At 39.5% G+C, this 15,458-nt stretch overlaps 1 protein-coding gene across 1 annotated transcript; it reads right to left on the bottom strand.

Moving 5' to 3' along the window:
* Positions 1–586: 586 nt before the first annotated feature.
* LOC146971381 (dysbindin-A-like) lies at positions 587–12,565 on the bottom strand. The gene is made up of 10 exons (XM_085803381.1): positions 12,304–12,565; positions 10,179–10,232; positions 9,811–9,861; positions 9,660–9,720; positions 9,391–9,523; positions 7,554–7,686; positions 5,525–5,547; positions 5,053–5,199; positions 3,703–3,831; positions 587–1,076 (listed from the first exon to the last, which is right to left on the bottom strand). Exons 1-10 carry the CDS (start codon positions 12,357–12,359, stop codon positions 823–825), a joined length of 1,041 nt encoding a protein of 346 aa, XP_085659507.1. The 5' UTR covers positions 12,360–12,565; the 3' UTR covers positions 587–822.
* Between the last annotated feature and the right edge of the window lie 2,893 nt (positions 12,566–15,458).

The following is a 15,458-nucleotide window of genomic DNA, read 5'->3' as shown; positions in this document are numbered from 1 at the left end:
AAACAACCTCAGGATTCTACGGCAACAGCTATAGCTCTGACTTAAAGGGATAGTCCACTCAAAATTGAAATTTCACTCAGCGGGGCTCCGTGCAGCACTGCATGTCCATGTGACGGTAGCGAACGGGGCTCACTTTTCTTCGTCCAAAAAGACACACCAAAAAAACATCCAAATACCTCCATAGTGCTCGTCTGTAATGTCCCTCTTGTATTGAAGCCCCACCATGAGAAATTGTTCTGATAAAAATTAAATAAGTCTATATTTTAAGCTTGTTTGTAGGAAGCTCCCAGTGTTGCTCTGCCGGAAACTCACGCGATTTGCGGCGCCGTAAACTGGGTGTCAAAGCAAATCCCGCGAGATTTGCACAGACACAGGCAAAGCAGTGAACTGAGACACTGGGAGCTTCCGCTACAAACAAGCTTAAAATATAGACTTATTTAATTTTTTTCGGAACAATTTCTCATGTTGGGGCTTCAATACAAGAGGGACATTACAGACGAGCACTATGGAGGTATTTGGGTGTTTTTTGGTGTGTATTTTTGGATGGTCTGTTCATATTCATTTATCATCATTTTATCCTGTTTTTGATTGTCTTTCTGTGGTATTGTACGGGCTGGGGTGAATGCTATTTCTGTTTCTTATGTACATTGTGCACAATAAATGACAATAAAGAAATCTTGATAAGCATTTGTGTTAAAGCAGGTTAAATCTAGCTCACCGGTGGTGAAAGCTTTCAGTCCGATCAGGGGACAAAGGGGAATGTCTGGGGGTAACAGTAGTTTGTTTCAGTATTCAAGAAGTGTCAAAGGCCCGGTTGCTAGGTTACCCAGAGGGCAGATCTCCTGCGGAGTCACTCTCATCAGAGCCCCTCCCTGCATCAACATCCTGTAGGCCGACCAATGAGATGTCCGGCTGGATGTCCTCCTCGTCCAACTGAACCAGAAGTCCGTTGCTTCCCTCACTGCCCATGTCCTCTTCTTGCCCCCACACTGTTTCCTGGTTAAATGGCTGGTTTAATGCATGAGGGGCTGGGTCCATTGGGCTTCTCCAAGATTCAGAGGAGCAGGTATCAGGATCTGAACCAAAACAAAAAAGACAGCTCTTACCTTCACTAAATCACAGCACATGTGCTTCTGCTACAGTGGAATGAATGTATAATATATGTGCATTTATGGTCTCATGGGTCTGCCGAGATGCGGCCGTTTGACTGTTCATATACACAGTTGTGTGAGGATAAAGGAAATGTGAGGACAGTGAGGGAACAGAATGTGAATAACATAAACAAGGGGCGCAAATACAAGAAGCTAAATGAAAGGATGGTGCTTCAGGTAATGTGCAGACCAACTGGCAGATGTCTAAAAGCAGTGTCTGGTGGTGTTCTTGTTCTTTGACAGTCTGTTTTGTTTTTTTTTGGGGTGGTGGGTTTTTCTGTTAGTTTTATTTTTGTTTGTTTGTCTGTCTGTCTGTTTTTTCTTGTTTCCTGTTTTCAATTATGTATTATCTTTATTATTATGAATTTGTATTATTTCATTTCTTTGGGGAAAAAAGTGTCATGAAAAAAATGTCTAAAGCAACAAACATTGTGCCTATTCCAAAGCAAAAAAATTGCAAGTTGCCTGAATGACTATCGCCCACAGTAGCACTAACACTCCAGTAATAGCCAAATGCTTACACAGGCCATCTGTGCCACACTAGACAAGAGGAACTTATTTATTTCAACTGACTGAACAAACACTGTTGATGGAGCTGTATGAGAAGTCTGAGAAGCTGAAGCTGATTACAGTTTATTTCAATTGCTAACAAGTATTGGTTGAAACTGAAGTCACATTTTCAAAACTGTTAAAGGGACAACGAGGAGTTTCTATTCGGTTATAAAAAAGTCTCACGTTAATGTGGATGAATCTCCGCTACCCACACTTGTTAATGGGCCCATTTTCGATAAATATATCGTTCTGTCTCTATCGTTATTTTGTTATTATTAGTGGTGGCAGAAATGCTGGTAGAGCCGACCAGCGTTTCCTTCGTGGCGAGTCATGAGAATAACGCCGCCGTATTGCCGTTTATGGTCGGAACTACGATGGTATGTGAACCTCTTTGAACCTCTGACTTTAATTATTGATGAATGAAAACATGAGTCTGTCTTGCGCCGGTCAAAGAATTTTACGGTGCGCGCGGAGGCTCATAAATGTAGTGTGAAAACGCTTCGCTTTTCCAAAACTCCTCATTGTCTCTTTAACACAGTTTGCAAAACACAAGTCCACGTGGAGTAAACTGTGAATCACTTTTCATTGCATTAACACAAAATGCATCCAATGACCACTAAATGGTCACCAAAATTCATGAACTCTTCTCTCAGTTCCTAGTCCACCACCTGCGAAACACTAAACTTTTACAGCACACTTTTCAAATCAAATGCTAACACACTTAAAGCAGAAGTAAGCGATCCGGTCGTTTTGGCTTCTTGTCAGCCGATGGAGTTAGCAGCCCCCGCCCTCGTCATGGATCTATTGGTCCTCGTCCCTACGTCACCACATTCACGCGCATCCCTTGGCTGCACACACAGAGAGGACTGCCCCTTTATGCCGTTCTCTCTCCTCATTGGATAAAGGTTGTAGGATACAAGGAAAGTTTTCTCCTCGGCTTACAGCAGAGCAGAGTGACTGACAGACCCGTGTTTCAGACCAAACACTCTATGTAAGTGATTGCTGTCGGAAGATATAACTATTTAAGATTTATATTAACACAAATATTCCGCTTACTTCTGCTTTAAAAACGCAATCAAAACAGAATGATAGAAGAATTGCGATATTTTCATTTTCTGCGATATTAAAAAATAAGGACTGTCAAATGATTACAATTTTAAATGTTATAGACACAGAAAGATAGATGGCAATAGACATATAAACCTAATATATAGGCTGCCTTGAAATTGCACTTTATAATACTACAAACTTTACAAATAAATGCTTACATCTCTCTCAGCAGTCAACTGACACAGGCATGCTGACAAAACGCTGATGTTGGCTAATTAATGAGCGAATCTCTTAAGAATGCCCTTATGGCCTAAAAAATAATGTGAATTTAGCCTTTCAATAGTATTCTGTTCACTATTAATCTCTTTGGTGCCATCAGACTATAACATCTGCATTAATGATAGTTTATAAAATGTCCTATCGGTGCCTTCCAACTTGTGGACCATGTTATTTTTTAATCAAGAAATTGACTCTGTTTAGTCAATTCAAATAAAATCAAAGATTGTTCATTAAGAACATCAGCTTCTTTTGTGGGCTATCTAGCCAATTAATCGGCTAACAGCTAGCTAATGTAGCCCAAAGGGCTTCCAAGGTAAAAAAAGGTGTTAGGTTGCATGCAAGTCCTAAAATGCCACGTTTCAACTATGTGATACCAGCTCAATTCGACTCAACTTGCCCTTTTTGTGTTTCCATTAGGTAAAAGTACCGGGAATCTGGCATGCACAGAATATCCTGCACAGTATCAGATTAAACTGTGATTAACCACAACCCAAAGACACATTACAAACATCAAGGTGAGTTGACACAACAAAACCTGGAATTAATCAAGGTTATGTATACCTAGTCTTCAATAAAGCCCAGAGTGTTGTAATTCTCTGTCCCTCCTGCCATCAGGCTGTAGAACACATCCACTCCTTCAAACCTCCCTCCCTTGCTGAGTTGGTCTTACCTGAAGTCAGAGATGATCCATGACTGATGGCATCACCAGTGGAGTTCAGGAACTCATCCAAGGCCTCCTCATCTGATATGTTCGCTACTTTCATCTGATCCAGAACACACACATCAGCTCCTGGAAGCTCTACACACACACACACACACACACACACACACACGGTAAGGTATTCAGTAGTTTCCTGACCCTTTTCCCCTCTGCAGTTTCCTCTGACTGCTGGTTGCCGTAGCCTTGCGTACCCCCTGAGCCTTTTTGCCATACCACAAGTACCCCCTCCCTCATACGTGTTGATGATTCTCCAAAAGTGGTCATATAGAACGTAACACAACTGATTATGAAATGAAAATCATTTCAATTTCTCTCTTCAATTTGTACAAAGACATTTTACACATATTCTCCTGCTTTTTAGTTGTTTCTGGCTGTTGTGGTGTTTGTTGTGGTCAAATGTGTCTTCACAGAGTTGTAGGACTGTCACAAACTAAAATTTCAAACTCAATACCAATACCCAGGAAAATATTGAATATGACATCATATTCAATACAGCAGCAGTGCCTCCCAGCTTATTATTGTTCCATTATTTTATTTTTATTATAATCAAAAGGACTTATAACAGATGTTTTTAATTTAATGAAAACTAAGAGTTGTGCAATTCCAGCGTGTTGCTATTGTTTCATTACATTCATTAGAATGCCTCTCCTTTCCTCTGACGGGTGGGGCTTCCCCCCTCCCCCCTCCCTCCTCTCTCACAACACACACACGTCATATATACACATACACACACAAATAAAACAAAGCATACCCTCTCATGCGTACATATACTGATTAATACAATAGTAAATGATGTTACTAGTCATCGAATCTGTAATAATAACATAACAGAAGTATCAAGTGAGTAATGGAACGAAAACTATAATAAAATAAAATAAAGTAAGTAAGTAAATAACTAAATAGTATATTATAATAATAAAAACACGAACAGCTACAACACAAAAAATATATATATATATATATATATCGATCAGCAAATTATTAAGGAGAAAAGAAAGAAAGGGGAAAAGGAGAGAAAACAAAACGAAAACAGACAACAAACAAAGCTCAATCAAAGCTCTCCTTCCTACTGGTTCCTCAACGTAGCACACAAGCACAAAGCATTGGACCAACAGTAATAAGAGCCCTGCTTTGAAAGCATCAATGATCTCACTATGAAGGTACAGTCTCTCTCTGCTTTTCTCCGTCTCTCTCCTATATTTCCTCCCCCGCCCTGCAAAGTGCCTTGCAATAAATTATATCATTATCGGGGGCAACAGAGATACATTTGAGCTGAATTCAGATATTCCAGAGCCTCACCTCTGTGCTGTACGTATCCTGTGGACAGGTACTGCTCCACGTCCTGGTTAAAGGCTTCTTCATAAACTTTCTGTCGTTCTCTCAGTTTTTGCTGTCTGGCCTGCTCCAGCTCTGTCACCTTCTGAGTATGTTCATTGTTCAGCTCCACTACAAAAAAAAAGAATAATTGTTACTTGGAGGGTTACCTCTGAGCATCCTCCAACCTTCAAACAGCGGTGTGTCTCCGTGAACAGTAAAATGACTATGTGTCACCAAACAGATTGAAAATTGTACCTTATCTTGTTGCATTTTGACTGAACAAACCACTTATTGTGACAAATACAAAGAAACAGAAAAAAAAAATACACAGAGGGCTCAGGGCTTGTCTTTGTAAAACACTAAGTTCATGTCATGTTATGTCTTTGTTGTAAAGCAGTTACTGTAAGAAAGTTTATGAATGGCATCATCATTGCAGGGTAACACAGTAGCTTACCTTCCAGCGCCTCCACCTCCTTCCTGTTACAAGACAAAAAGCAGACAATAATAATAATGAAAATAACACCACTATTGATCAGTGAACATCATGATTGTCATTCTGTCAAACACATAACCAAAAGAATCCAGGTCCCCTATTCAACAAGGAGACAGAAAGACAAGTTAATGCTCCGTCTCACTGTCAACAGTGTCAATGACATTATGAGGATTTAACCAGCAGCTGTATGTGTTATGTGTATGAGTGCACCATTAAGTTGGTAAATTCAACTCAATTAAGCTCCCTTCTGGCACTTAGTGTAAAACGATTGATTGAAAATCAGAAAGCATAATTAACTCCACTCAAAAATCCACTATCTTATCTCATTTTCAAAAGTAGACAACAAAGAAACTAGAAAATAAGTCAGCACTGAGGTGGATATAAAGAAGTGTGCAAAATTTGCATTATAGTATGGAGTTTTTTTTTCCCTCAAAATAACTACACATACAGCCATTACTAGGGATGTGCACGGTTACCCGAGTACCCGGGTACCCGAGTAGACAATCTGCTACTCGGTTATGAATGTATTACCCGGTTAACCTAAGATTAAAAAAACGGCACGTTAGAGCACAGTCTAGTGTCAGATCAAACTACATCATCATGCCATGGTTCGGCTTTTTGTAGTGTTCAACAGTTTCGGATCAAGCAACGTGATTTTCTGCTGTGTAAAAGCGTTTTTGGATCGAGCCTCGGACTTTCAAACCTTTTACAATAATCTGTGTTGGTTCCCTCGGCGTAAACCATCGGGAGGGAGACGACAGGTGTCATCAAGTCTGTTAGAAAATATGCTTTCAGTTTACAAACATTCTGAAACCTTCCCACCTGCTCAGAGCGCTTGCAGCGCATTTATTCCCCGGCATAAAGATGCACATATGCCCCATATGTGCATCTTAAACTTCAGTCTCTTCTCTTATTATCCACCTGATATTTTGTCTGACGACGCTGTGTGTCAGTAATGCACTCTGTCTGACGGTCAGAGCGCATTTATGCACCGGCTGCGCTCTGTCTGTCAGACATGACGTCATTTTGTTTTTTATTACAGTATTCGGTTACCCGGTTATGACAAGGTTAGGGTACTCGGTTAGAAAATTATTCGAAATGCCCATCCCTAGCCATTACTGTCTAAAACGCTGGCAACAAAAGTGAGTACATCCCTATTATAAGTGAAAATGTCCAAATTGTGCCCAAAGTGTCACATTTTTTGAATTTTTTTTAAAGACAGTTAAGGCAGTGCTGGAAAAAAAATGGTAGCCACACAAAAAATGGACACACAGGGACATTTTTACTTATAGGTTTTGTTGTCAGTGGTTCAGACATTAATGGCTGTGTGTTGAGTTATTTTGAGAGGACAACATATTTCCACTGTTATACAAGCTGTACACTGACTACTTTACATTGTATCTTCTGTGTTGTCCCATGAAAAGATATAATAAAATATTTACAAAAATGTGAGGGGTGTACTCACTTTTGTGAGATACTGTATTATATACATATACACACCTCCATTTTAAGAGGGTGCAAATGTGATTTCTAAATTGCCAGTACCTGTTACTTCTTACAGGTGAGTTTGAATACAAATTAAACAAGTAAATCCAATGCAAACAAAAGAAATACAAATCTTAATACCAATGCATTGGTAGTTAATATTTTTTAACTAATAGTCAGGCTTGCTACTGCAGGTAGGCAGCCTGTCTAGTGAAAACAAACAACTTCCAGTTTTGCTTCTTCATTGAATGCTCTTTCATTTCTCACTGTATCAATAATCTTCACCCAATATGAAAGAATCCATTACCAGTGTGAATAAAGTCCATTCTGTGCTACACAGTTCACCATTCCTCTGCCTTGCAACACCTGATAGAATGTTCCCACATACGTAGAGCTTTACACCTGGTACAATGAGGACACCTACTGGCCCAGTTTAGTACACAAACCTAGAAATGGCTCCTACATAAATTAGACCATTCCATCAAGCCCTGTGAGCATCTCATACCTCTTCTTCTTCTTATAAGCCTCCAGGTGGGTGATATGTTGCTGTTTCACCATCTGTTGTTCACACTGACAACACAGAGTCTCCAGGTACACCAGCCTGCTCTCCATCTCCTCAAAGTCACCCTCTAGATGAGCTGCACACACATCCACACAACATTCAGTATCAACACCATGGAGACTGTTATAAGTAAGTCTGCAGAAAAAAATCCTGAAAGGTGTGGTGTGATGACGACTTTTCCAGGGAATGTGTGGGGTTACAATAGATGATCAAATCAGCTGGAAATCGCATATTAAACATGTACAAACCAAAGTGTCACGAAGCATTGCAGTATTAAATAAAGCAAAACAGCTTCTGGATCATAAAACACTGTGGAATTAAACTATGGAACAGTTTGAATGTGGGGTTAAAATAATGTCCAGACATAATCCGGTTCAAAAAGAAATACAAAGAAATTATTTTCAATAATACTGAAAATAATTTCTTTGTATTTCTTTTTTGCAACCACAAGGTGCTTATTATTATTTATTTGGGTATTTACCCACTTAGTTTATTTGTTGCTCTGTTGGTGTTACCTTCAGTTTGTCTTTGGTATATGTGTTTGTATATGTCTTTATATGTATATGACTATATATTAGAGAGATAAAGATTAGTGATAATATATTAGAATAAATCCAGCTAGATAAACTCATAAATTAACGTATTGTATAGATTATAATGACAAGAAAGCTTGATAGCTAATTTATGAATAAGGGGTGGGAGTAAATAAGTTTTACTTCTTCCCACTCCTTTTCGAATATGAGAAAAAAAATCCTAATTTTCAATTATTTTATTTTTGTTCATGTGTTGTCTTTGCAAAGTATTTATTTGTTATGTCTGTCCATTACTGTATTATGTTTTATTTCTTTTAACATGTTCAAAATAAACTTAAACTAACTAACTAACTAACTACAGTATATGTGTGTGTTGTGCACATGGCCAGCTCGTCCTCATAGGTGAACAAGGCAGTTGCCTAATGTGGCACTTTTGCGAGGGCAGCAAATCAAAATGTGGGCCAACTCATGAGCAAAACCAATGGTAACTGCTAGCTCAAAAAACTACACGTTCTGTATGTTTTGCACCTGCAGCCGCCTCACACACCTCCTGCCCTCAGCTCTCACAAGCCTATCGTAGCTGTCGTCTACTGACAACGATTTCGATTGTCTTTCTGAGAGAAAAAGGCAACGTGTGGAGAAATTTTAGACCTAAAATATAAGGAAACTACAGCTTCAGGTTGGATTTGTCTGGAATTGTCCTTTAAAGGGATAGTAGCATTTTTTTAAAGTGGGGTTGTATGACCTACAAATAGCCCCTAAGTACTTTAATTGCAGTAGAAGACTCTCTGCACTCCTCCCGTTAGCAACGCCAGCCCATAGCCCTGCCCAGAGATTTACAACATACAGTGTTGTGAACAGACCCAAAGAAACGTCCTAAAGGATAATTCCAGACAAATCCAACATTAAGCTGTAGTTTCCTTATATTTTAGGTCTAAAACTTCTCCACACGTTGCATTTTTCTCTCAGAAAGACAATGGAAATCGTTGTCAGTAGACGACAGCTACAATAGGCTTGTGAGAGCTGAGGCAGGAGGTGTGTGAGGCAGCTGCAGGTGCAAAACATACAGAACGTGTAGTTTTTTGAGCTAGCAGTTACCATTGGTTTTGCTCATGAGTTGGCCCACATTTTGATTTGCTGCCCTCGCAAAAGTGCCGCATGAAAAAAAATGCTACTATCCCTTTAAGTATTGGGATACTTCTGTTAGTGCTGGTACTGCTGACTGGCATCATTAGACTGAAACATACCAATGTTGGCAGTGATGGCATCCAGCTCACAGCTAAAGGCCGGCAAGCTCTGCAGCTGCTCCAGTAACTGCGTCAGAGCTGTTCTCCTTCTCTCCCAGTGAGCTGACATCATCACTATGTCTCCATCTACTACCTGACACGCACAGAGAAAGGTGCAATGACACAATGACACATTAACAACAAAAAAGAGACGGTGGCCACAAACAACAACTGACTGCAATGACATGTGTCATTGGTGGTATCTATCTACCCAAGGGAAGTGGTCCTACCTCTGCAGTCTGAGCACAGTCTTTAGTTCTCTTATGGAGCAGGAACCACTTCTCCTCATACCTACAGAGACAAGTTCACAACAGAAATAAACTTGTTTAATAACATTGTTGCTGTTTGGAAACATACTATGTGTTCATGTGAGTAAAAGACCTGCTGAGGATTTCCAGTCCAGCGCAGAAATGAGGAAGAGTCTCTTCAAACCTGGACAACAGACAGGAGAATCACAGGGTCAGTGTTCCTGGTGCAATTGCTGATAGATAGTAGATGCACATCCATAGCTTCTAAAAATATGCAAACACTGGTGGAGTCACATAAAATTAAAGCATTTTTTCAAAACTGAAGAATGAATTAAAACAACCAAGTAAATATAATACTGGTATACTATTTTCTTAAACAAAAAGAAATGGTACAGGGAGAGATGAGAAGTGCTGGTTTACAACAGAGTACGATGTAACAACTTCACTAAAAGCAACCTTTGCATGATTATCAACACACATACACAACAGTGTTCTGCTCACCTGGGTCTCCTCCTGATCTTAGTCTCTCTTGATTTGTCTCCAAGGGTCTTTAAACTGAGAGAGCAAGAGAAAATGGAAACAGATCATGCAAGTTACTGTTACTTTTAACAATGTGAAAAATACAGGCGATTATATGTATACACATATAAAAGAGAGGAGAAAGAGAAACAGACAAGAACAGCAATGTATAACTTCAGAGAATACTGTCCTAAGTTAGAGAGCAACAAAATGTAATTTTAGGTAATAAGACATATAAAACCTGCAGTCCCCCCCAACAACGTAAAATCCCCCCCATATAAATCCCTCAGGGGGGGAATTCCCACCACTTTTGGGAAATGAATTTCAGGCCCTGTACATATAATATGAAAGTAAATGTTATTCAATTCAAAAAACTTTATTGTCTATCACAAGGACAGAAAATTGTCATCAGTCTGGGCTCCGAACAGTTAGACATACAAACACTAACGTAAAAACCCACATTAAAAAAATCTCACATAAAAGCTATAAAATCCACATTGGCGCTCACATAAAAACTGCCACAGCAGGTAGATCTCGCCCTAAAAACAGTTTCCTATTTCTTTTCATTTAAAATGCATCTTTTTTTGGTGAGGGCGAGGGGTACTCTGAACCGGCTGCCTGGCAGTAAAATCTGAAAGGAGCGGTGGAGGGGATGTGAGGGGTCCATGGTGATGAAGAGCACTTTCCTCTGTACTGTGCGCCTGTAGAGATGTGGGAGTTGCAGCTGAGGAGGGGTACCGGCGATTTTCACAGCAAACCCACAGAAGTAGCCTACAGTATTACTCATACCAGAACACTTCATTAGCCACTCCCAGTATCTCTAAACACAGACTGGGAGGTAGAGCCTTCAGTTACCGGGCTCCTTTACTGTGGAACCAGCTCTCTCCATGGGTCAGAGAGGCAGACACTCTAACTACATTTAAGTCTAGGCTTAAGACCTTCCTTTATGACAGGGCTTTTAGTTAGGGCTGGTTCAGGTAGCTCTGAACCATTTTATAGCTATGCTGCTATAGGCTTAGACTGCTGGGGACACATCTGGTTACACAGAGCCCTCTCCTCTCCTCTCCTCTCCTCTCCTCCCCTCTCCTCTCCCTGTATATGGCCACCAGAAGCTGCCTTCATCAGCTCGTTTACTGACCGATTCCATTTCCATGTTGTAAACTGTTTTCTTGTCTATTGCATGTCTGCCCGTCCCGGGTGAGGGACCCCTCCTGTGTCTCTCACCCTGAGGTTTCTCCTGTTTCTTCCCCAGTGGATGTGAGGGTCTAAGGACAGAGGATGTTGTCATGATGCTGTGTAAAGCCCTTTGAGACAAACAACAACTTGTTATAAAATTGCCTTGCCATTTACTTGTTCATACATCCCTGTGGCATGATGGGAAAAACACTACTGCACAGTGGGCCCCCTCTGCCTCTGCCCCCACCCACTGCTGCACCTTTTGCACTGATGGGATTGTACTACTATGCCTGTAATCTCGTTGTAATGTAGCTACACTATGGTATAAACTTATGACAATTGTCTGTTCCTGTGACAGACAATAAAGTTTTTTGAATTGAATTGAATTGAATTGAATTGAATTGAATTGACAATAAAGTAAAGTAAAGTTAAGCTCTTAACAGGGGAAGAACGGGGGAAGACTGCTGGTCTCCATGGTAATCTAATTTACTGAGATGCTACAGCTTTAAGATGCTATTTCCACATCTGGACAAACTCTGGCCAACACAAAATCCCTGACATGTGTTGGCTTTAAATTACGTTTCACTAAATGGACTTAAGAGAGCCCTGTTGCTGTAGCCTACCACGCGTTGTAGTAGAGTAACGTTAAAGCCGTAGTTACAGGGGAATGTCCTCCATTTTTAAGGCCGATGAAGGAGCACCTCAGCACATGACCGTCAGCTGAGAGGAATAAACAGGACAGCGAGGACCGAACACGATAGCACGGACCGACTGACCGACCGACACTGCGCAGTCCAGTTGCAATGAAAAGCTAATTAGACAGGTATCTTGTATTAGATATGGGAGGTTAGCCGCAGCTATGTAAGTTAAGCACGGTGGGGACTATGTAACTGTTAGCCTACGGTTAATGGTGTTACATTTGAAGACTCACCCGGTTGTGAAGTCCTGCTGCACCATATGAAGTCTTTCTCTGAAGTTTTCAAACATGGTAGCCTACCTCTAAGTGTTAAAGCCTAAGTGACCACCTGACTGTTATACTCCAGTGTTTACTCTATCAACTGTCTGGTCCAAGCGGCAGGCAGGGGTGAAAATAAGCCAACACGGAAGTACCACAGCCTGCACTTCTCCGAGTGGCCGCCTGGGGCAGGCTCCCAAGTGAGTCACGGATCAGACTGTAGATCAGAGACAGTAAAAGACAAGAAACACACATGGGTTGCCAGGTCTTAAAGGGATAGTCCAGCTTTTGGTTGTATGAGGTGCAGAATATCTTTGGTAGAAATGTCTCTGGAGGAGATGGCGAAGCTCTTCACAGGTAAGGTTAAAATCGGATCTATTATTAAAATGGGCAATTCCACCAAAAGAGTGCCATTTCTGTCCCCAGCATAAAAACAAGTAATAATTACAAATGTAATGTAAATTACATTTTATTAATAAACAAAGCACCATATAATTTTTAAGGCTTTCTGTCAAATGACAGAAAGCCTGGCCATCACACTTTCAAAACACTGAAACATAGCCTTTGTTGCCTGTCCCCACAGCCAAACGCTATATTTTACCACAATGCATAATAAATAAAATCCTTCTAAAATCTCTCTCATTTTATTTTATTTTTTGCATATTAGTGTGACTTCATATTCTATCTAGGCCTACACTTAAAAAACATTTTTTAAATAAAAACGTCATTATATTTTGGTTATAAATCACATTTAGTCCCGTCCCCAGGTTTTCACTCAGTGTTACCCAAACACATCCCCCCTCTGAAAGTACTGGTTGGAAGTTAGGTTCTCATGTTCTGCAGGAAATTACATAATTTGGGTCATCTGAACATCACGGCAAGACCAAAATTAAATTCTGTAATTTATTTTTCCTTAAATGTAATGATATTGTAGTCAGGGATGGTAACTGACGGAACTCTCAAAACTCACTCCTGTTACCTAAAATATCTCTAAGACAGTATTTGTTGATATCAAAAGTAAAATATTCAGTTAAATCTTAATGTGCTCTGTGTGCTCAAGCTATTAGCATAGATGCTATTTGGCTAGATTTTACACAATTGCTGATTTTATGCTAAAAACTCATTGCTGTTACCCTCATTGCTGTTACTCATACTCATATCCACCCACTCAAATAGCCTAGCCTACTCATTGCTGTTACTTTTTTTTTCTCTTCCTGTTACCAAATGTTTTTCTGGTTATGAAATTGTTTCCTCCAAAATTTAAGAAAAAACACTTTATTTTTACATATTGGTTCCATTAGTTGTCTGATTGCTTAATAAAATAGGCTGTATATATGTGGTTCATATTCTTTTAAACATGGTTTTAAAATGGCACCGCCACCGCAAAAAATATCTTGAACTCTCGAATAAGCATGGCCCTACGTGAGTTGTAATTGTTTGTCTATATATGTTATATGTTTGGAACCTGTACATGAGCTGTACTGGAAGCAAATTCCACCAGCCTGGCTGTGTAAAAGAATCAATCAATCAATCATTTGAGTTTTGGTAACAGCACACACAAAAAAGCAATGATAATAAACTTTCGAAAGTTGCAATTTAATGAAATAAAGTAGCCTGAGATTGACCAGTACTCATTTTGAATGAGTAAATGTGTAGCCTATATTAATAAATTCTAAACTGAAATGGAATGAAAAATGAAGTTTAATTTTGAAGAGTTACAATGAGCAATGCACAGTTGCGCTTCAGCCAGAGTAACTGAGTGATTGTGCTCACATGACTTAGGGTCATGTGAGGGGTGAGAGTTCAACAAAGTCACACGAAGCAGCTGATGAGTAGGTGGGAAGAGGCAGAAAGCTCAAAGACCAAATTAAGTCAAGCTTGCTACTCCCCAGGAATAAGCTTTCATAACAGATTTGTGTTTGGCTCTTACCTTCTGTTGTGATCAGAAAGAGGAAGGCACTTCCCACATCAAAGGACCATGCAAAAAGACAGCAGCTCCAGAGCCAAATCAAACTGCGTTCAGTAGCCTACACACCACATGGAGAAATGGAAAACACAGTGTTTAATACACACACATGTTTATTCGTTATAAGAGAGAAAGGGAATGTTATATAATAATATTTACAATCCAGTAGCTATCAGTTACATATCAGTTACCTATTGTCTTACTAAGAGTGTCCACTGTCCAAGGTGTTGAAGGTTGAAGTTTGAAAGAAACAATGGAGGAAGAAAAGGCAGACAGACTTAATCTGGATGAATTCTTTTCATTTTTCTGGATGGGATGGGACACAGCTGGAGAGTAAAGCATCATGAAACCTGACCTGTTCTACCTGTGCTAAACACAAGAGGACGCCCTAAACCTTCTATAGAAATGCAAAGAAATGCAAGAAAGTGCTGTACACTGTAAAAAAAAAAAAAAAAAAAAAATGCTGTAGTTTCAGTAAAACTTTTACCATAACTTATTGTTCTTTCATTTTACAGTGTTTAACTGTATACTGCAAAGCATTATGGGGCTAAATAATTACAGTAGGCTAGCTATATTTTTTTCACAGTAATGCATTGTGAAATTAGAGTTGAGCTGTTTTCTGACTGCAGGCTACATGATGAGTTTTACGTATTTACTGTTGATATTCAAATGCTTCTGCTTGTGCTAGGACACAAGAGAACAACAATCACTCAACTAAACCTCATGTTTTCAGAGGTGATTTCAGATAAACTGTAAAAATGATCAACAACAATTTATTGTATTTTTAATTTGCTACCTACTGTTATCTCTAGTTGCCAGTAATGTAGGCTATGTAGGTTGGATAGAGACGAAGACCATAGCCTAATGCTAACTGTTGCTTTGTTTAAAAAATCAACCAGTAATAGGTGTCTGTGTAAATTATTTTTACAGTTATACAGTAGGCTAAATTTAAAATACATTATTGACCCCTTTTTTGCCAGGTATATCCTGTAAATTCTACAGTTAATTCTTTACAGTGTAAAGAACGTCAGACCTGTGGCAGCTTGTTCCTGTCATCTGGATCCAAGAAGGTAAAAAAAAAAAAAAAAAAAATCTGTTCTCAATTAAGAACTGGTTTGAAAACATTCTTTCTTTTGTACCCGATGATTTAGAAATGCACCAGAAT

The sequence above is a fragment of the Trachurus japonicus genome, chromosome 16 (assembly GCF_045865225.1).
Source record: "Trachurus japonicus isolate A0001 chromosome 16, Traja_1.0".
Classification (NCBI taxonomy): Eukaryota; Metazoa; Chordata; class Actinopteri; order Carangiformes; family Carangidae; genus Trachurus; species Trachurus japonicus.
This window is presented reverse-complemented; position numbering and strand designations above follow the sequence as displayed.